Source organism: Vidua chalybeata, chromosome 5 (genome assembly GCF_026979565.1).
Source record: "Vidua chalybeata isolate OUT-0048 chromosome 5, bVidCha1 merged haplotype, whole genome shotgun sequence".
Taxonomy (NCBI): domain Eukaryota; kingdom Metazoa; phylum Chordata; class Aves; order Passeriformes; family Viduidae; genus Vidua; species Vidua chalybeata.
Window position 1 is genome coordinate 28,264,433 of NC_071534.1, and position 22,576 is coordinate 28,287,008.

The 22,576-nt window shown below is 45.0% G+C and overlaps 1 protein-coding gene across 2 annotated transcripts; it reads left to right on the forward strand.

The window, feature by feature from the left end:
• The first annotated feature begins 22 nt into the window (after positions 1-22).
• On the forward strand, positions 23-22,256 carry SLC37A3 (solute carrier family 37 member 3). 2 transcript variants are annotated; one of them, XM_053942573.1, is made up of 15 exons: positions 23-548; positions 3,415-3,589; positions 3,684-3,798; positions 5,834-5,926; positions 6,366-6,449; positions 7,594-7,739; positions 8,363-8,459; positions 9,505-9,589; positions 10,654-10,838; positions 13,249-13,390; positions 14,590-14,691; positions 16,165-16,212; positions 17,040-17,191; positions 18,905-18,970; positions 19,792-22,256. In XM_053942573.1, the coding sequence occupies exons 2-15, from the start codon at positions 3,489-3,491 to the stop codon at positions 19,882-19,884; spliced, it is 1,509 nt and encodes a 502-aa protein (XP_053798548.1). In that variant the 5' UTR covers positions 23-548; positions 3,415-3,488; the 3' UTR covers positions 19,885-22,256. The 2 variants fall into 2 exon arrangements, with proteins under 2 accessions (XP_053798548.1, XP_053798550.1); XM_053942575.1 differs by having other exon boundaries at positions 3,422-3,589.
• The last annotated feature ends 320 nt before the right edge of the window (positions 22,257-22,576 follow it).

A 22,576-nucleotide genomic window follows, 5' to 3' on the forward strand; every position in this document is an offset into this window, starting at 1 on the left:
AGGCTCAGCCGGGCCGCACAGGGGCCGGGCCGCTCGCTCCCGCCCCGCGCAGGGGGCGGGCAGGGCCACGGCGGCGGCCGCGGCCGGACTACAGTTCCCGCCGCTCCGCGGGACCGCCTGGAAGAGCCGCCTCCTGCCGCCGACTTCCTCCGGCAGCGCTGGGCGCCGCGCAGGGTACGCGGGGCCGGGCGGCTCCCCGGGGCGTGGAGCGGCAGTGACGGTGGCGGAGCCGGGCCGTGCCCTGCCCTGCCCTGCCCTGCGCTGCGCTGCCCGCTCGGCTCCCCGCCCCGCCCCGCCCCGCCGGGGACGTGGCCCCAGCGCCCGGAGGGAGCCGCGTCCGCCTCCTCGCCCCCTCCTCGGGCTGGGCTGCGCTGGGCTGGGCGGCCGTGGCCGGGGCGGGAGCGCGGCCCGGGCCTTCCCGGCAGCCCGGATCGTTCCCGGAGCATTAGGGTGCTCGGGGCCGCCCCTTGTCCTTCTTCCCGACCAGCATCCGGCGGGGTATCCGCGGTGACAGACGGTGTGCTTGTGCTGGCTGCCGAGGGCCCTGGGTGGGTTTGCGGTTGTGCCGCTGTTCTGTCAGTTTGGAAAAATGGCATAGGAGTCTGGGGGGTTGTTGGTTTGGGGTTTGATGGGGGTTTATTTGGTTTTTTAAAATTATTATTATTTTGAAGAAATAATCCTTTCGTTTGTTTTGCACTTTGGAATGTTAAGGCTGCGCTTTCCTGCCGGCTTTGGAGGGCAGTAGGATAGCATTAAGGGTGTTTATTTTGAACTTAAGGTGTCTTATTTTGCCTTTAAGTGAAAGGATAAGGTAGAACACCGAGGAGAGCTTAACAAATAAGGGTGAAAGCCTATCAAAAGCTTACTCAGAGTACTGGCTGGCTGTAGGTAAATAGTGCTAAATAGTTAGATGAGGCAGTCTAACACTCTAAAAGTACTCCTCTTCCTTTTGTAAAGGCACGTGCTTCATGTCTTTAGTTCTGTGGGCCATCCTGCTGTCCAGCTTTTGCTCCTCCTCCACCACAAAATTACTGTGGTGTTCTCACAATAATTAGAAGACTAACTTTAAAGAAGAAACTGGTTGCAGACTTTTCTAGCCTAGGAAGAATTCCAGTTTCGAATATAGAAAGGACAGGATGAAGATAGAGGGGAAACAAAATCTTTTGTAGTTATCTCTACACTGTGAAAGTGTCCTGTGTCAGAAAGTGTTCTAGAAAGAAGACCTGAGATTGGGAAGCTCTGGGGAACAGATTATTTCAATAGTAAATGCTGTTAAAAAAAAAAAAAAAAGAAAGAAACAGGTGACTTTAAGGTCAAACCAGGTCTTAGCTTTAAAAGGACTCAGTGTCTTGGACAAATAAGATCTGTATTTGCATACATTGACATGAAGCAAGTAGTAAATCTTGTGCTTTGGGCTGCAAACTGATTACCCAAGGAAGGAACTTTTCCCCACAGTGTTGCACAACTGGCAGTGTTTTGCTTTCCATGGGACAGCTCTGTTATCTGCCTGGTGAGAGGGGAGGGAGAGCCAAGGAATCTCTTGTGTTTGACCAGCAGACCGTGTGGCTCACAGGCCTGTAAGGGCCGTGGAGCTGGGAAAGTGGAGTGCCTTGGCTTCCTTTGTCAGTGCAGCTGGCATGGGGGACAGCCCTGAGCTGTAGGGTTACTGCTGCACTGTATGCTACTTGTGTGGGTGCTGAGTCTTCATTCACTGGTGCTGAGAAGTGGTCGGGGACCTCAGGTGAAGGTAGGATCAAGACTACTTGCAAAGTTGCCTCTTCGGGGCTAGTCTTGCCCTCTCACAGCTCCAGTTGTGGGCACTTTTTTTTCCTCTGTGTGAACCCAAGCAGTCTAGACATGTGTCCCTACAAGGAGGTGCTGTGTGCCAGCTGGAGCAGTGGCAGTGTGGCTCAAGAGTTCCTGGACTGAATAAAGACAGATGGTGTCAGGTCTTGTACAGCCTCACTGCATTTGCCCTGGATGAGAATGGAGGTGTTCAGGCGTGGTGTAGGATAAATGTGACTCCAGTGTCTCAAAGCTGTCATAGCTGGGTACTTGTTACTCAGAGGATTTCCATGCCACACTGTTTTTGGAGGTCAGATGTGATGTCAGTTTCCACAATGGTTCTTGTATCCAGCAGTAGCTGGATATTGCTGTTGGTCAGGCATGTGTCATCACTGAGAGAACAGGGAAGGGAGACTGCCTGCAGTGAAAAGTGTCTTGATGAAAGCTTTAAAAGGAGGAATAGAAAGTCTGTGTGAAATAAAGAGTTTTCAGCAGCAGAAATTTGGGTGAGAGACTGTCTGTCCAATGACTTTTACTTTCTCCAGGTGAGGTTATGATGAAAAGACTTCTGTCAGATGTGCAAATAATTACAAACAGCACCTGTGGATGCAAAAGGACACAAAGGCTTTATATTCTGTCTTATTTCGGTGCTGATCCTTTGGGGGAACAGGGGTGGTGCTTTATTTTACCTCTGCTCAGCACTCAGAATGTTTGCAGTGTTGGCATGTCATCTGAAAAGTGTGGAGAGAGATTCATCCCCTCACTGCCCAGTGGGGCTGTTTCCCAAAATCTGTTAGCAAACATTATCCCTTGGCCATGCTAGCTCAGCTGGGGCATTGGAATGGTGTGGCATGGAGCAGCATGAGGAAACTGTGTGTCTGTGATGGCCTTCCCTCAGTGCTGATAGTTTCTGGTTGTCTCGAGGTTGAGGCAGGTGTCACCCATGCCCTACAGGTAGGGACAGGAAGGTGTGACTTGTTGTGTGCTGTACTAATGAGTTGGGGACTGATGGAGCTGTAATGTCAGGCTTGAGAATAAACAGGAAAGGATTCCAGCTGTTGGATTTCAGCACTGTCCTCACAGCTACTTCCCTTTTTCCATCTAAGCAAGTCCACTCTTGGGTATATTCCTTCAACAACATCTTAACGAGGCAGTCAGATCTCAAACCCTTCTCCAGCCATAGCCAAATTCTTCTCTTGTGGCTTCATCACCTGTCTGTGTTCAGCCAGGTAGCAGCAGAAAGCTCTTATTTGTGGTCACTCCCTAGTGTACCATGTGTGTAAATGGTGCACAATGGTCTTTAATGGGAGATTGCTGGAAATTGGTAGATCCAGGGGGTACTCCTTTGGTCCTGGGCACTGAAGAGGCACCTTCTAGGAGAGAACCAAAAAAGAAGTGCCATGAGGGTACTGGGATAATGGGAATAACAAGATACCTTAAGCCATAGAAGTTACTGAGGAATGTACAAGTGATGAATGGGTGGTGGTGTGAAACAAGTTGGAAAGGCATGGCATGGTGTTCTTCCATCTGGATTTGAGCTGTTTGGGGAACAGAGCTGTACTTCATATACATGTTTTAATTCAAATTGGTTTTCTCTTCTCCTCCTTTCCCCATCTTCTTCTGTTTAAGGGAGCAGAAGAATGACTTAATCACCATCCAGCCCTTGTGGCCAAGGCAGGAGCAGGGGTAGGGCTGCCAGGAACATGGCTGTGCCTGGAAGCTTACGGAGGCAGCCTGCCAACAGAGGCCTTGTGTCCCACTGCACCCACCATCATATTGTTGTGTTCCTGCTGACCTTCTTCAGGTAGGTTGAGTGTATGTCTGCTCAGAGATTTGTATTTCCGCCCTTGACCTCCAGAGGAGATTGGGCCAACCTGTGTCTGTGTGTTTCCTGGCAGTTATTCCCTGCTCCATGCCTCCAGAAAGACATTCAGTAATGTCAAAGTCAGCATTTCCAGCCAATGGACTCCCTCCTGCCTAAATAGCACGGCCCCCAACCTCCGGCCATATGAGGTAAGGACACAAGGGAGAAGTAGGTGATAGGAAAGGTGGGCAGCTGCCAGTGGGCTGAGCTTGTGGGGCTGAAGAGGCCCCTTTAGGTGTTTCTCACTTCTCAGAATGTGAGTGGAAACTTCAGGTGTTGGCATTGTAGTTTCATGGATCACCTGGCGATGCTGAAAACTTCCCTAGTAGTGCCCAGATAGAAACTTCTCAAGAAGCTACAATGTTCCAGTGGAAAGGGGGGCCCCAGAAGAGTCTGCAATAGGCAGTAGCATGGAGGAGGGGGAAGAGGGACTCTTCCTCTGAAGTGTTGGAAGCAATAAACCAAAGCAGTTAATGGGCTTACAGAGGGTTCTGTGAAAATCCTGGCTGTGCTTTCTCTGTGGCAGTGGTGCTGCTGCCACCCTCTCAAAAGGATATCCAAATTAGGAGAGTAAACAGCTGTCTGACTGTGCTAGCTGTTTATCCTAAATTGATGGTGAAAAATGACATTTTATCTTGCATCTGAAAGGCCTGATTTCCATGCTGAACATCCAGTACCCCTTGACTGTAAAAATCCTGGTTTCAGTTAAAGCAGTGGGAGTTTTGGCAGTGCTTGCTGGCAGGAAAGGAAGTTTTAAACTGCTTGGTTCTCACAAATGGGAAGGCAAGAACTATCTCGTGGCTCCCACCATGGGGGTTTTAGGGCTTGTTTTTTGTAATGCTTTGTCCTGATGCTTTTGAGAAGTGGAAGAAATCTCACATCAAAAGCTTGGTCACAGGCCATGAGATCTATTAGGGCTGGGAGTTCCAAGTCAGCTGCTGAGGCATTGCCTACATTAGAAATCATTGGTTATTTGAGTGTTTGACAGAAGGAATAGAAGGATGATAAATGCTGACTTGTTGTGATAAGTGAAAACAGTACATTTGGCTTGTAATGTGTTCAGGATTTTATAGTATGGCCGAAAGGAGTTAAGCATCTCAGGGATGCTAAAATGAAATGCAAGGTGTTTATATTTAGTTCTTTAACTAACATTCAAACAACTAGTACATTCTGGAAGCTGTTTTGATCTTTTTAATATATAGATGATTTGGTATTTGCTGGATGTTGAGATGCATGTGTCTGATCAATAAAAGTGGTCAAACTGGTCCTTTAGGTATCAATTCAGGTTACATCTGTTAAACAGGTGTATGATAAGTGTTGTCTGTACAGGGTGTTCTCCTGGAGAGGTAGAATCAAGCTGCAACTGATGATATTTGAGTTAGGCACATCTGCAGGTCAGGCTTGGGTTGGGTTTGTTTGTTTTCTAATGGAGGCATGGTGGGAAGGGAAGAAAATTTTTTTCTGATTAACTTCATTAATTCTTCAAATTATCCTCAAAGATTGCTTTTTTTTTTTTTTTTTTACCTGATGTCACTAATCTTTCTTTGGGGACAGGTGAGACTTTTTCCCTTTTTTTTGAGCATATTGAAACTAAAGTGAAACTCAGGGTAAGCACAAAACCCAACAACATTAGTGATGACTGGAGTATATTGTAAATAGTTTCCAACCAGTCTATTTCTTCCCCTTGTTCCTTTTGTGCTCTTTCTTTTCTGTTTATTTTCTGTCATTTCTTATTTTGGCTGCTGCCACAAATACTTTAAGGGAGTTATTTATTTAGTGAAGACAGCAAGAGAAGTACAGAAGAGATGCTACACATAAAACAGATTATGCCTTTATTGTATTATTCATTAAAATGCTCATCAGTGTTTCAGAGTAAGAAGCTGTCTAATAGTTACATGCTTGTTAGAAGTAGGGTTTGTTTTGCCACTCATTTGTCTTGATCCAGGTGCATTTCTTGCTTCTGGCTTGTTAGCTTGCATTTTAGAAGGGAAGCAAAGGGTCAGTGGACATTTTTTGTCAGAAGATTATGCCAGAATTGTTCTTGATTTGATATCTAATGTGTTAGAGAAATGGGAGCTTGCTTGGGCCAGGTGCTGTTCTGCTTTGGAGCTGGGGTTTCCATTGAAAAAGAGTAGAATGAGCTATGCCTCTCCCTGTTTACCTGTCAAAAATTTCCCTCTGTAGCTCTGGAACAGCAGCCATTTATTTGCAAATGCAGAAGAAGCAACTCTCTTCCTGGGGACTTTGGACACCATCTTTTTGTTTTCCTATGCTGTGGTGAGTAAAACTAACCCCAAGCTGCTCAGCTTTGGTTGACTTTTACTGGGAAGATCACACCCATAATAAATAGCTTAGTTCACAGGCAAACCTTCTCTTACAGTTTCTGTTAGATCTGCCCATGCCTGTCACCCATGTGAAGATGCTTGTTAACAAACACAAGGGAAATACTATCACTTCAGAATTTCTTACACCCCTGTCACCGGGGAGGACTAGTTCTGTCTCTCCAAGAGTTCTCAGCTGAATTCTTTGAAACAAAAAATGTAATGAGCAGCTACAAGCAAGTTTTCTTTAGTGGCAGGAGAAGTGGTTAGAATCAAACTGTAAGTTGGTGTAACAGCAGTGTTTGGATTAGTATGGCCTTTCTATGTAGCTTTAATTCTTACAGCTGTAAGGTGAGACTCCTCTGGCTTGGTTTAATGCTGTGTTTTGTTCTCAGGGTCTCTTTGTCAGCGGCATAGTTGGGGACCGCCTGAATTTACGCTGGGTTTTGTCTTTTGGCATGTGTTCCTCTGCTCTGGTGGTAAGTTGGAACATAGTAGTGGGTTTTAAAAATTTGCCTTAGTTTCTGGGTAGGGTTTTGCTGTAGGGGAGAAGAAGCTCTGTTTCTGTGTGAATCTGCTCATGAGCTGTAGCTGTACCTCAGTGGTCTCAAAGCCTGCAGGTATAACTTGGTTCTAGATTCATGAAGCATGGAGCATAGAAGACTCTTCCCTTCCTGAAATGTTGAGCTCTGGACACTGTGTCAGAAGGAAATTATTACGTTTGAGACACTGTCTAGAGACTTGATGAAGAGCTTTTGTTCAAGATTAGTGTATTTGGGCTTTTGGGGACTGTTTCGTAGTATAATTAAATCTCTTCGACCATGCATGCTGTTATCGAGGCTTTTGCTTCCAAATACAATCTTTGCTCTGTTCTTTAAAGGACATCCTGATAATACCAGGCACTCATTTACTTGTTTTATATAACTGCCAAGAGGGTATGTGTGAAAAAAGAATGTCTGCTTAAAACAAAAGGTGTTTTGTGTTCAAGTTCAAGCCACTTCAGATAAGTGTAAATCAGTTTTATCTTGTGGTTTTCTGGTTATTAAAGTAGTGGTAAAATCTGTGGAGTGTGTTTATTTTGCTGGTGGCTACAAACCCCACTGTGGCCTGTTGGGCTCTGCAGACACATGACTACAAGTGTGCACCAAGCACCCTATGCCACAATGTGTGTTTATTTTGGGTTAGAGCACTTAGTAATTTGAGACCTGGCTGTAGTATTTGTGTTAAATTTGGTGAAGATACATGACCTGTGAGGGTTCTGTGTTTGCAGAGAGCCTCACAGATTAGCATGTCAGTACAACAACAGATCAAGAGGCTACTGTATTTTTAGTGTTCTCATTGAAACTATTTGTATCTTCCTTCTCTTCTGTTGTAACTGTGCTGTTTGGGGAGACAGAAGTCTTGGAGAGGAAGTGCCATGACAACACGTTTGTGTTTGGAGTCAGAGCAGTGCTGGCTCAGCAGAGGGTGCTGTGAGCCCTGTGCTGTGTCTCAAACAACACCAGCCTGGCCTCTGCCCTGGCCCCTGCACAGCTCTCTGAAAGCTCATTCCTTTTTATGGGTCCTCACTCCTGCCTGTCTTTCAGCAGTAGCCTTCTCTGTTTTCCCCCTGCTCTCCTCCAGGTGTTCTCCTTTGGCACTCTCACAGAATGGTTGCATTTCTACAACAAGTGGTTCTACTGCTGTCTCTGGGTTGTGAATGGCTTGCTTCAGTCCACTGGCTGGCCCTGTGTGGTTGCTGTCATGGGAAATTGGTTTGGAAAAGCTGGGTAAGTTGAGTTTTCTTCCGTGACTCACTTATCTGAAGTGATGAGTAACAGATTGAGCTGAAATTTTCAAACCAAAAAGGCCAACTGTTAAATCATAATTAAAATTAGGTAGGATGAAATATGCCTTACTAATTACATTCTCTCTTTCACTTTTTTCTGGAGCCACAGAACAGCCTGGTGTGAACACAACTGTGTGTGATAAAAGCATAGGTTCAAACTTCAAAAATCCCATAGTGTAGAGTGACTGAATTTTAATTTTCATATCACTGAAAAACCTGTTTCTGTCTACTTAGCAATAAAGAGAGCTAATGATAACTGAGTCATCCTAGGCTCTGCTCTCACTTTGGGATATTGCATATGAGCTCCAGTCATAGTTTGTAACCTTGTTGCCAGCTCACTCTCCTTTAACACAGATGTTTCAGGGTTCCTGCCTTATCTATTTGGCATCTCCAAGTTATTATGTGTTTTGTTTTAAATGAAATTTGAGCCTCTTTGAAGTGGTCAGGGAAAATGGTGTAACTTTATTCATCAGTTAAAGTTCACTTGAATGTTTTGTTCTTGTCTTGTTCTTAATGTCATCTGTCCTCACATTGTCTGCTTCAAATCTTTTTCCCCTTCTGCAGGAGAGGTTTTGTGTTTGGACTCTGGAGTGCCTGTGCATCTGTGGGAAATATCCTTGGGGCATTCCTTGCCTCCTGCGTTCTCAAGTATGGCTATGAGGTCAGTATTGCTGCCTGGCTTCTAGCTACACCTGCATGTCTGAATGGGTTATGAGACACTGTTTTTTTATCCTTTCTTTGAGAGATAACAGCCTCATGTGTCCAATTTCATCTTCCTGAATTCTATGGAGGCAGAATAGAAAGGCTGTTCCTTTCCTGCCTCTTCCAAGCTGGGAGAAATGAGCCTGAGACTCCTCTGTAAATGGGACTGATGATATTAAGGAGCTCTAGTGTCACATTATACCTTCTGCTTATTTGGGTGGCTTCAAGTGCTCTTCAGAGTCATCCATCACAGGTTCTGAGTTGACTGGAGTCCCTGGAGCTGGAAGGGCACAGAGGCATAGCTGCTGTGACTGGGAAGAGGCCAGGCTGTTGTGTGGCGGTGGACAACTGAGGACAGGGAATGGGAGTGACCCAGCACATCCATAGCATGGGGCCTCTGAAGACAGGCTGGCAGAGCTGAGCTGGTCACTCTGGACATGCGAGGGCTTAGAGCACCAAGAGCAGCCTTCCAAAGCTTGGGAGAAGATTGCTGAGAAATCAGAGCCAGACTCTTTCCAGGACCGCACTTTGAGAGAGCAAAAAAGCAGTGGATGTAAAGTGAAGCAGGGATGGTTCCATTTGGATGTTTGGAAAACCATTTTCCTATTATGTATGTTAAGCAATGGAACAAGGGGACAGGACCTGGAGGATCTGTCTTTGGAGGATTTCAATAATCTAATTGACCAAAGCTCTGAGCAGCCTTGTCTAAATTTGGTGCTTGACTCTTCTGTGAGCAGTCCCTTCCAATAGAGCTGGATCTCTGGTTGTGTTGGCTCAGCTCCTTCCTCACTGCTGTCACCTCAGCACAGATAAGCCTAGATAGGACCAAGTCTGTTCAGGAGATGCAGATGCACTTGTTTCCAGGTGTCATGGATGCAGTCTGGGTTGTTGTAGCAATGTTTGCTCTCTCATGAGGTTGGAGTGTAAATAAACCCTCATTAGAGAGAGAGGTGTATGTGACTGAAGGTGCTTTAAAAAAGAATGTTTTCTTTATTTCTCCTCAGTATGCTTTCTTGGTGACGGCCTCAGTACAGTTTGCTGGAGGAGTCATTGTGTTCTTCGGGCTCCTGACATCGCCAAAGGAAGTGGGTGAGTGGAAGAACTGTGCTATTTCAGTCCCTTCATGGAGAGCAGATCTGCAGCTTTCCATGTAGTACTACTCATTCTGACAGCATTTATCCTCAGGGCTCTTATCAAATGGTGCTGCACTTTAGTGCATTTAATGGAGCAAATGCTTTACTTGCCAAGATCATGCTAAATGCTACCATGTGTCATGTGAATAGGGTCTGGATGTTTTTTTAAAGCAAAATAAAGCAGCGTGGCTCTGACATCTCCACTAGGATATGCCTAATTATCAGGTTTTCTTCACCTGAAACATCAGTTTGTTTCATTCGTTAAAGAAACACAGGCAAACTGATAACTGGCTATTGTAGGAGAAAACTGTGGCAAGCCTTAAGTGTGCAATGGGAAGGGAAAGTAGTTTTGGTCTGCAGGTCTCCCACAGCTGGATAAATAACTCTTGGTTGGACATGTTTCTTCTCTGAGAAGGTGGTAGGCAAGTCAGAGTGCAACAGGGAAACAAAAGAACTTTGGGGCTTTGACAGGGTCATGGAGGAGGTTTCCCAGGTGCCTGCAAAGGCTGTAAAGTTGGGAACTCTAAAGCTGCCATAAAGTGTGCTCATAAGAGTGCTCTGCATCCCAGGAAGCACAATGCAGTTCCCAGGTCTTCCATTGCAGCAGAGGCGTTAACAGGCAGCAGGTGTCTGAGTCCCTGCTGCTACTCTCAACCTCCATGCTCAAGGGAGGTGGCACCCAGGGCCAGGGCTAAGGATCCCAACCCCTCAATAAGGGGGGAAATGCACTAATTTGTTGTGTCTTCCAACTAATGGCCAGACACTCAGAACAGACAAAGCCGACGCCAGGATCACACAATACTTTCAAGAGCCCTAGAAGACAAAGGGTAGAAAGTGGCGGCACTGCAGAACACCACCTAGAAGAGTTTCTAAGCCAAAGGAGGATGTGGAGGTATGGGAGAGCAAGGGAACTGCTAGAAGATAGAATTGCTTAAAAGGAGCGAGTATAGCTTTAGAGTGGGGAGAGGGTGAACAGGCTGTGGTCTGTTTTTCCTGTTGCTTATTCCTTGTAAAACTTAGGCCTCCCTGAGCTTGGAGCAGATGAAGATGAAGCCATTGTGGAAGAAGATGCCAACAGACCCCTAATGGGCAATGATGATGTAGATGATGATGACCAGAATTACTCCATTCAAGCAAGTGACAATGACAACCAGCCCAAGGCCATTGGCTTTTTCCAGGCTTGTTGCCTTCCTGGTGTAGTACTGGTGAGGACACAGATTCTTAAGTAAGAGCTGACTTATCTGTTGAACATAAAGCTGGCTTTTTGTATTGTCAGGATTTGTACACATCATTGTTAATATGTTGACCATATGTTGTAGTGGTTGGCATCTGACATCCCATGCTGTGAAAATGTTGGGGTTGGGCCTGCTGTCCTTGTGTGCACGGATGATGCTGTCTGGGTGTGTGTTGCTCTTCCCTCCTGGGAAGATTACATGCATGGAGTGCATGTAGTGAGCTGGTGAAGGGCAGAGATCCTGCCCTTCCTGCTGTGAATTTGCAAGGGAGGCTGTGGCCAAAGGTGGCTGTAGGATGCTTCCTTGGTAAGGTAGATGCCTGCCCTGAGGAGTCGGGTTCTCAGTCCTAACTGAGCATCATACAGAGCTCTATGTTACTGATACTGAGATTTGGAGATTTTTAGTTATCTTAAAGCAGAAAGCTGGCCTGAAAAGCCTGAATCAGCATGATGTAACATCTGGCAAAGTGTGCAGGGTGTTTTATGAGCAACAGGAAACAAGGCCTGGTGATGCAGTTTCTACATATCCTTGTCCTGTCCCTTGAAAACTTGTGCTTCTGTATCAGCAGTATTGCCCAATTCATGTTCTTCTGAAAAAGTAACATGTCATTAAAAAACAATGTTAACCTTCTGCATCAGGACACACATTCTGTGTGCCCCCTGAATACTAGAACCACTGCAAGAAAGGGGGAGAGTGGCTGCTCAGCAGAGCAGTGGGAACTGCCTGGATTTGCCGCGGAGCAGAACTACTGAATGGGCAGTGTTCAGGTACCCTTAATGAGCAAAGCAGTTGGCTGTTGTGATTGAGGCAACAGAAAATCTAGGAGGAATGGGTGCGTTGTCAGTGTGTCAAGTGCAGGACAACCACAGTCCTGTTGTTAAGGCCATAGCTGAGGGATGGCAAAAGAAAGCAAACCCATCTTGAGTTCTTTCCTACTCTGGCTAAATGCCTCACACAAAATGTTAGTGATGGTGTCTGCCTCAGCTGATGTGTGACTTTTTTCACTGGCCTGAGCAAAAGGAGATGAGAGCAACTGAGGTTGCTTGCTTTAAACTTTGGGTTTTGGGGACACATTCCACGCCCTAATCCAGCAACCTGAGCACCTCTGAGTCAGAGTTTTATCTGATGTCGACTTAGTGCCCAGCCAAACAGGGGTACCATGTCAGATTGGTGAGAGACCAAATACTGAGAGAATCTCCAAAGCCTTGTCAAGATTCTACAAAGAATTTATTTGACATATTTTTTCTGTAGCTCCTCTCATCTCCTGCTGAGTGATACAGTGGAAGAGTTTTAGTACAGACAGCTTTCCCCTGAGCCTCTAGGAATTCAATGTTTAATCACTCAGACAATCTGGTAGACAGTTTCTTAGTGTGTTGTAATAAATATCACTTTGTACAGTGCACTTTTCACACCCAGAGGCAGGAGAACCCTACCAAACATCCCCATGTCTTCTGTGTATGGTGGGAATTAGTTGGTGTCCTGTAAGAGTGAAAAAGCATTAATAATAGAGCTAACAAGTCTGTATCTATTAAAATAATATAAATTCAGAAGAGATGATTTTGTGGTATTTAATATATAAAAAGATCTGCTTTCTGAAATTCAAAGTCAAGTGTCTGTATGCACAGAGCCTCAAAGGCCGTGCTTTAACATCTTCATCCTTGTTTGCCTTTTCCAATGGGTTCCTCGGACTGCTGTCTTTACTGAATTAGGGTGATCTGTCCCTTTGCATGCTGGGCCAGCAGTCCCTGAGAACTAATCTTTGCCACACATATGAAAGCTCTGAAGGAGGAGATCTGCCAGTTAAGGACAAATTGAGCCCAGCAGCCAAAAGAAGGTTGTCTCAGCTGTTGGGTTTGGAAGCCTGTGCTCAGCTTTGGCCAACCTTTCATCCCATGTCCTAGAATACCTGCCTGGGGATTAGGAGGGAAACTTTCTCTTTTGATGCTGTAAGCAGATGAGCCTTCTGAGCAGCACAAGATAGCACAGAGGAACCACTTCACATAACTTTTCTCAGCATGATGCACAGATGACTAAATCTCAAGCTTTTTTGTGTCACGTGGCTGGCTCCCTTCTCTTCAGAAGGGGAATTAAATTTTCTTCATTTTTTGAAGCCTGGCATTTCCTCTCAAAATTACACTGAAAGTGTTTTAACCCATTGCATTCAGTGATAAAAAAATAACCTTCTTGCCAGTGATTTTTGTATTCCTGGGTTCCCTTTGATGTTCAGCATTAAACTTTTATGATGCTGCCTTCTTACATGAAATTTGGAAGTGCTTTCCCCTGAAAGCTTTAGCTGGATCCAGAGCTTTATGGAAATAAGCAGAAATGCTGTTTGCATTTCCCAAGTGCTAACTGCTTGCTGGCCCTCTCTTTGTTCCAGTACTCCTTGGCCTATGCCTGCTTGAAGCTGGTGAATTACTCATTCTTCTTCTGGCTGCCCTTCTACCTCAGCAGCAACTTTGGATGGAAAGAAGCAGAAGCTGACCAGCTCTCAATCTGGTATGATGTGGGAGGAATCATAGGTGAGTGAGCAGGGGAGTGACACCTTCTTGCAGCTGCCTCCCTAGTGTTTGAGAATGAAAGACAGTGAATGCAGCCAGAGAAGTTGTGTTCAGTGGGATCTAGCTGTTCCCCTAATGTGGGAAAAGTCTAGGTTTGTATGCGGCTGCTTGGCTTATCTTTTTTTCCTTAAACACAAAGTATATGACCCCCTAAGGAGTTAACATATAACTGAAGAGCACTGTCCTACTCTTGGAAATTACCACCAGCTGGCATTTTTCTTCACTGACTAGGACTTGTTGATAAGTTTTGTGTACAAAATGGGGCCCCTGCTTGCTACTTCCTTTCTGATAGCTACCCTTGGGGAAGATTTAGATCTGGACTTGGTGTGTTCTGTACTGTCCTGTCTGTCCTGTGTTTCTAAGGACAAACTTATTGCAGATCTCGGGAGAGCAGGTACCAACTGTGTTATATTCAGAAATTAAATGTAATTGCTTTTATTTCTGCTGGCTGCAAAACCTGACCCAATTCTTTCAGAATCAAGAGTATTTTCTGTATATGTGTTTAGACTTACACTCTCCTGTGCTCAGGTTCTAGCTTTATTCCCTTGTCCAGTTAGCTTTCCTATAGTAGACATCCTTGTTTGGGACCATTCAGGGTCTGCATTAGGTTTTCTCAACATTCTGGCTTTTACCAGCAGAGCAGTTCCTGCAGAGGTATCAATAGTACATAAGGTGATTTTTATTGGCCTTTGGCATTTGTTCCATTCAGTTGCACCTGCCCTAAGTAGGTGAGACAGCAGGGAATGTGAGGCCCCTGTGTGTTAATGTTTTCCCTGTGAGAAAGAGCTGCCTTTTCTTGCACTTTCAGTTAAAGGAGCCAGCCACAGCGTTCAGCTTGCTTAATCCAGGGTTGTGCTGGTCATAGAGCTGTGGTGGTCCTGTAGGGGAAGAGAAAGGAAAGTAGGAGCATTGGTTAGTGGCATGCCAGAAAAAAAAGAAGCATTAAATTCCCAGTAAAGCAGTATAAGTAGTTTTCTCTGCTTTATCTGAGACTTAAATTTACTGTTGTCTCTGTGCCTGGGGCAGTAAGGGCAGGAGGCTTTGCTCTCGGGATTTTAGAGGGAATGTGTATTGATGAGGAGGCCACTGCACTTAGGGAAAAAAGCTTTGTTCAAAGTATCAGCATCCTGAGCCTGACAGTGAGGTTTCTTTTTTAACAGGTGGGACTATCCAGGGCTTGATTTCTGATGTGCTGCAGAAGAGAGCCCCTGTGCTAGCAGTGAGCCTGCTCTTTGCTGTGGGCTCTCTCTTTGGATACAGCCGTGAGTACTCTTATGCTCTGCAGGGATAAGAGGCTCATTCAGTACCTTTTAGAGAAGAGAACCAGAGCACAGCCTGTTCTCATTATGTTTTCTGGTCTTCAAACTGCTTCTGGGTCAGAATGGTGCCTTTTGGTCTATTTTGCTGAGGTGTGGCACTGCACAGAAAGAAATCTGTTCTCTGGTTAATTGGGTGGAAATGAATTCTCTGATTTCCCTGTAGTGATGAGTTATGGTACTGATCCTTCTGGTACTGATCCTTCTCCAGTGTCAGTGAGATTTTTGGCATTGTCATTGTGTCAACACCATAATTGGCACAGCAAGAAATCTCGGGTGTTTCCCGAGGAAAAAGAATCTATGGACAGATCTGTGCTGGAGTATATATACACTACTCAGGGGCAGGAGAAGCTCTTAGACTTTATTACTTAGACTTCTGAAAATGGTGAAATTGGAGAGTATCTACCTCTTCTATGATAGATACAGTTCTTGGTGTCCAGCTTTTGAAAGGAGTCTCAGGAAAACACAGTGTAAGGAGACAGGAAGATGTAATTTCTGTGAAACATCTATGAAGCACTTCTAGGGGTGACAGGTTCGTTTTCAGACAATGTCCTGTGCTACAGACTGATTTAACTCACTGGGATGCCATTTCACTTCTCTGCGTGTTCCTCCACACTTTGAGATCTGTGGGCAGAAATTTCTGCCGGATCTGGAAATGAACAGTGTGGCTTTTGGAAGCATGCAGGCTTACTCAGATGGTCTCCAAGTAAGGTCAATAAGTTACTATCACTGAATAGGAAGGATTGGGTTTGGTGGAGTTTTTGTAGGCTCTTGTGCTAACTCATTGCTTTAAAAAGTGAATTGGCAGTAAACATGAAATTATTGCTGGTGAGGTTTGAAGTTTGTGACTAGGTAACAGCCAGAGCCCCAGGTGCTTTGTGCTTAGCTCAAAATGTGCTATTGTCCAGGCAGATACAGAAGACTCCGGTGATCCAAAGTTCCTGCAGTATGATAATTCAGCTTCCATCAGCCAAAACAGGAAACCTTATTACACCCATAGTGTGTTGCACATAAGAGTGATAATGGCCTGAGAATATGGGAAAAGGGTGCACCTTGCCTTGTGCAGTAACTCGCTGTGTGTGGGCCCTTAGTGAAAGGGATTGAGGAATTCAGGTGATGCCTGAAAGTGAGATACCAGGGAAAACTGTCTGAAAGGCACTGAGGGGCTGTAATGGAAAACTAGCTGCGTGTACACATGCTGCTGGAGAGGCAAGGGGAACCTGTAGGTGTTCAGACATGGCTTTGTAAGGAGGAATTAGTGTTTTGGAAAATGTAGGAAGAGTGAAAGGGCTGATTCAAGTGCTGAATACTTTGTGATGAGAGAGTTTGAGCTGAGTCTGACTTCCCCAGAGAGATTCTCCAGCAGGATTCTTTTACTATTCTAGTTTTATTTACACTCACCTGGTCTTTCTTTTGCAGGTTCCCCAAACAGCAAACCTATCAATGCTGTGATCATGGCAATTACAGGTAACTTCTCAAAATCCACTGTTATGCCGGTAGACATCTAAATTCATTGCAGAACAATCAGTAGCACCATCCAGGTGGTGGTAAGGTGTTTGTGTGTGCTGCCATCTCTGCTGGTTTTGCAGAAAGAGTGAAAACTGGGCCCCAGTTTCTCTTACCTTTGGAAAACAGCTATAGGAAAACTGCCTTACAGAGAGAGGTATAGAATGTAGAGGTATACACTGTATAGAATAATGGCCTGGAGCTGAGGGGATCTGTCTTGGCTCAGTATGATGGAGGTGGATTTATGCCAAAATACCTGGCAGTGATCTGGTATCTGAGGAAGTGGGTATATGGCAAAGTCATGAGCTGCAGCTCAAACTTGAGGGTGTTTGTCAGAATCCAAAATACTCTGTGTGCTGTGAGAGGTCACAAGCTTTTTGTGCTACCACACATACTGTCCTGTGTTATGGAATTAGGCCTGCATGAATAGAGCCTTTCTTTCCAAACACTCTTATTTCAGAACTCTCTGTCCTGTTGTTGTGGGTCTTTTTTTTTTCTTTTTTTTTTTTTCCTTCCATCTCTTCCATGAACCCCTGGAGACTGAGGCTGTAGCATGAGTGTCGATGCTAATTAAAATGTTCTTGTTAGCTGTTTCTACTACAGATATTCAGGGTGTTTCATGACTGTGTGTTTCAGGTACCCCTCTACCTGCAGTTAGTCTCTGAGCACTGTCCCTAGACTTAATTCTTGTCCTGAGCTTTCATGGTAGAAAATCCATGTTTTGAAGATGTTTTGTTGAGAATCTGAGTATTTGTTTTGCACCAAGGCTGTTTTCTTGTCACTTTCAGGCTTTTTTGTCGGAGGCCCTTCTAACATGATCAGTTCTGCAATTTCTGCTGACCTGGGCCGTCAGGATCTGGTGAAAGGCAGCAGCGAGGCTCTGGCGACAGTCACAGGAATTGTGGATGGAACAGGCAGTATTGGTGCTGCTGTGGGCCAGGTGAGGCTGCCAGAGGGAAAGAGAGGTCGGGGAAGGAGGAAAAGTGTCTCTTGTGGTTACAGATGTTAGTGCATTCCTCAATCCAAAGTTGTGGGGGGGGAGAAAGAGAGGGTTGGGTTTTTTTTTTAAATAATTACTTAAGAATCAACCAAAGAAACCTGTCTCTTTTAACAAAGTTTCCAGTAGAAACAAGCAATTAAGAACTAGACTAAGTATTCACAGTGCTAATGTTAAGGCACTTTGGTAATTCAAGTGAATTTTACAGACTTTCATATCCTGAACTTCAAAAAGCTTTGCAAAGAGTGCAAAAAAATATTTTGACATTTGAGACTTTTTTGTTTTCAGGTGATAGGCAAGCCTTCTTTTACAGAAAAGTGTATCTCTGTAACTGAATAAAATTGGAATACCTATTATGAATGTTACAGTGTTTATGAAGTGATTTAAAATTTGCTCTTATTTGTGCTTTCTCTTTTTATCTGTGGATGTCTTTTACACCTTGTAAATCCAGCCCCACTTGCTTCAGTAGTCCTTACAGTATGCTGCCAGAGGTCTGAGGAGTAGAGTGTTGCAGAGGAGGAAGCTGACAGTGTGCCCACTGGGGATGTTTTCTTCTCAAATACAAGTTAGCTACGTGAAAGAACACAGTGGTGCTTTGGGGAGGATTTAGTAGAGAGATTGGAGCCAGTTCTACTCCAGGCATCCTCCAGTGGTGGTAAAATACCAAGGATGCAGGAAAGGCATGCGAGTTTCTTTTCTAGAAAGAGCTTTGGGTTTGTGCTTGCCATTGATTGCCTGATAAATACAATCATTCAGTCACTGTTTTGTAGGATAGATGCTGCTTATCTCCTCTGAACGTGGAAAGTTACAAGTGCTTTGAGGACAAATATCAGTGCACTGTTACACTCAGTGTTCTTCTGGCATGGTCTCAGTGTTTTTGTCTTCCCACACACATACCATCCAAACTCACATCATCATAAAAAGTGGGTCTTTGGTTCTGAGAGATTCCACCTACCTCCCCTTCCAGCACTGCATTTATTCCAGCAGAGGCAACCACGACGTCATTCCGGGGGTGTGTGAATGACAGCAAATGCACAATGAGCATGTTGGAAATTCATATCCTGTTCTGATATACCCAGCGGTGAAGAAGGGAGGCCCTTGTGCAGCATCTGAGTATAAATCTGCTAATAAGAGATATGTTTTATTGTGTGGCCTGGGCTGCCCAATTGAGCCAGGGTGCAGCTCAGAACAAAGTGTAGTCTCAAGTGTCTTGTCTAGCTGAAGGGTTAAGTAGTTACTCGAAGCAGAGCTCTTGAAAATGTGTCCTGCGTAATTTATAAGCCATTCTAGAGCTTTTAGTTCTTCTGAGAGTACTTACATCCACTTATGTCCCAGTGTTCCGTGCAAAAGCCTCGTATTCAGCAGAGTCAATTTGTCACCCTTTGAAACTGTAGTTCAGTTCTGTCTTTGTGCTGTTCTGAGTTACTGTAAAGCTTCAGGGTGGTGTCTCTGCTTTGCTGAAACTGTGGGTTTCGTACAGAAAAAGGCTGCTGTCCTGAGTCATCCCTTCTGACAGGAAAAGATCAGTTGGAGGATTTTGTGATCAGCTCTGTGTGGAATGCTAACAGCCCACAAAGTCTAGTAAATGAAAATGTCATGCCTGAAAGTTATGCTTATCTTCCCAGTTTGAACAATATTTTTTTCCTTTCTGTTTAGTATCTAGTGTCTTTGATCCAGGAGAACCTGGGATGGATGTGGGTTTTCTATTTCTTCATTCTAATGGTAAGAAATCACCTTTTTTAAAAATTCTTTGTCAAAGCTTAATTTGCCATAGGATGTTTTTGTGGGAACCTGAGAACTGTGACTTCTGATACCAGTCTCAAAGTGGCCTGTGGTGTGGCTTTGCCTCAGGTTGTCCAAGTCATGAAATGAGTTCATTTTGGATCCTTTAAAGTCACATTGCCCAAAGGAACTGAGATTGTAGCAGAGACACAAAAGTACTTGCCCAAAAATACCTGTATGCATTTCCTAAAGCTCATAGCATCTGACTTCCAAGGCAGGGCTTCTCCCTCCTTCATCTCTGTGATATGTAGTTTCTAATATTTTCAGAGTGCCTTAGTTAAGCTGCTTGTTTGTTAGGTCTTGAAGATTAGTGGAAAGAGTGGTGAGGGTATTGAAACTAAACTGAAAATGCCTTGGCCCTGTTTTGCTGCTGGGGCAGAGAGCTGTTGAAGCCTTGATGTCCTCAGCATCACCACAGTGGTGAACGCTGCACAATTTACTTGGTCTTCCCTGCTGGAAGTGCCAGGAGATGTCTTTGCATCTGTGCTGACAAGGGAGAAGGCCACTTTGGTAACCAGCAGAGGTGGCAAGGAGGAAGGTCACTGAGGAGCTGGAGAGCTCATCTTTATGAAAAGGTGATCATGACAGCTGAAATTGTATGAGCTTTCCTGCAAGCTCAGCCCTTCCTCTGTTGTGCCACTCTGTCATTGCTTCTCTAAGCCTGTGTCTTCCTGGGATGGTCTTGGATGCACATTGGAGCAGGTCTGGCTGCAGCTCTGGTTGCTCTGTGCTCATTGTCCTGGATTTGCTTCTTTCCACAGACGAGTTCAACAATCCTGTTCATTTCACCGTTGATAGTGAGGGAGATCAGGCTGCTGCTGCATGAGCAGCGCCTGCGAATGCTGGCAGAGTGACTTCTGCTCCCCTCTGCCAGGACTGCTGTGTGGAACTGACAGCTGGGACACTCATCAGAACTCTGGGAGACTTGTTTGTTACATCCTCCGGGTTTGGACTGATTCAAAACGACTCCACAAGACTTGATTGACTCGCCTTTGGTGAGCTTGGTCATGAAGCACCAAATACCTGTCCTGAAACCACCTGTGTCACGAAGCTGCTGACCTAAGGCAGACAATCCATGGGATTGATGGATTCCCCCAGCCTCCCAGAACCTTCCAGCAGTCACACCAGGGTCTTCTGTTGGGTGTCTCATTCCTATACATTTTTCTTATTTATTTCTGGATGTGCTGACCAAAGCCAGCTCTTTGAAACTGATGGTTTTTGGGAGGCTGTCTTGCAATGAATCTTGATGCTCTTTTGTGCTGGTGAAATCATACAGTGCAGTTCATCGATAGTCCTAAATTTCAGATCACCTTAGCTTTTAGTAAGGGCAATAATAATTATTTGGGATTTACGCTGTCCAGTTGTTTAAAAACTGCTGTTGCTAAATCTCTGCACAGATGGACCTCTGCTATCCCCTATTAGCTGTTACATATTCCAGTAGAGTCACATGAAGAAGTTACCTCTGTATTTGTTTTTAACATTTTTAATAATGTTACTAATCTCTGAGAAGTGAGATTTCATTTTTTTTAACTATTGAAGCAGACAAATAGTGTGCAATACTTTATGTAATCTCTGAAATAAGCCTTAATAGGTCCTTTGTGTCTAAAGGATCCTTGAATGGCTTCAGGGATCAGTAATGGGACACAAATACTTTGACTACTTTGTTTATTGAACCTGACCAATACTGACCAAAATGGATGTGAGGTGACCTTCTGAAGGAAACTGGTGTCACTGACTTCATACTCCTTGGGCAATTGCTCATCTCAGCAAGCAGGATCAGAATGGAATTAAAGGAATTTAAGGGACCTGGCTGCTCTCAGACATGGGCTGAAGTGTTCTCGTGAAGTAGCATTAATGAGCAGCTGCTGCTTTCCCCCTCATGCTCCTCATGCAGCTATGGCTGTGTAGGGGACCTCAAGCTCCAGGGTTTGGAAGCTTGAGTTGTACCTTGAAGGGAAAAGTAGATGCAAGTCTGCCTGCAAGCACTAAAAACACAAGTGGCTGTGCTTGGTGTGGTGGTGTTTGAGTGCTTTGCAGTACTGCGGTAAGTGAGGTGATCAACTGACACTTGTAACATTTGTTGGTGATCTTAATGGGATCACTGAGTAATTTCTCAAAAAAAAAGTTGTGTTTATGCCTTGAGATGTTTCATTGTAATAGGTCCGTGTTAACCTGCAGAACTTGTGAGCAAATACTCTGTCTAACTAGTCAGTGCCTGGATGGAGATGGGGAGCAGCAAAAGTTGCAGCTGAGAATTTGAAACTTTTAAAATGGGAACAGTTGCCTTTTCAAAATGTACATTGATTTTATTTTATTTTTTAATTGATGAATGTCAATTTTTAGTCATGTGTTGATTGTAATGAGTAGAACATATTAGTGCCTTACGGTTTTACAGTTTTGAACAGTTGCTTGGTGATCACTGCTTCTGTAGTTACGTCTCCGTGCACAGCTTTGCTTAATGTGGAACTCAGTTGCCCCATTTTATACCTTTTTTGAGTCTTTTTCTCTGGGTGGAGGTGATTGTTGCATCTTTTTGTTAACCCTCAAAGTATTTCAGTGCTTGGGAAAATGATGCCTCATTAAGCCGATATGGGGCCTGTGTCCTGTTCTTGACTTCTCATTCCCATTCCAATTTTTGCCTGTATAATTAGAGCAGGAGACTGAGAATCTATCATCCTGTTCTCAGAATTATGCCCTGGGGTTAGTGTTCACATCCCAAGCTACTCATTAGCCCCTGTACAAACAGAATGAAAACTCCCTGAAATTTAGTTCTAAAATCGGTGGTGGCAGCATTTGCCCCAGCCACAGCGCCTGAAAATCTCTGGTTTCAAATTCCAACTTGGATGAACTTTTTGGCTGCCTCTCTGGGCAGCAGATAAGCTTCTGATGAAAGGTGGGATGAGAAAGGGACGTTGCTGGGGTCGGGGGGGAGGAGAGGCCAGCCCCTGTAACAAATGGCTTCCTGTAAACAGTTCTGTCCCCTCTTGAGAAGTGTCAGAAGTGATGGAGCGCCAAGCCCAGGCCGCCCAGCCGCTGCATCCGAGCGCGCAGTGCTTTGGGGCCACCCCCAATTAGTGAGGTGTGCCTAAGGCCCTGGGATTGCTGCCATCCTTGTTGTCCTGGGTTTTCAGTTCTGTGCATTTCTCCAGGGTGCTCTGAGGGAGAAAGGTTTTCAATCTGGTCCTGTCTGAACTGACCTCACATGAATAAACAGACTTTGACTTGATCTGGGCTTGTTCTGCCGTGTGCTTTATTCCACTCTCCCTGGTGCGGTTCTGCTGAGAATCCTCCTCTTCCTCCCTTCCTCCTCCTCACAGGTCTGGCTCTAGCAGCCGCTTTTCACTCAGCTGCTGTGAAGACGTGAGCCTTGACTACTGCTGAAACCAAACCCTCATCCTAGCCTAAAAGGAGACCTAAAAGTGTTCCCAGGGCTGCAGTTTGGCACTCTTCCTGATCAGGCTCACAGGAAGTTTTGTGAGAGTCTCCTAACAGAGATGGTGTAATTAATGGTCCTAAAGGTACCAGACCATATACTTGGTTTTATTA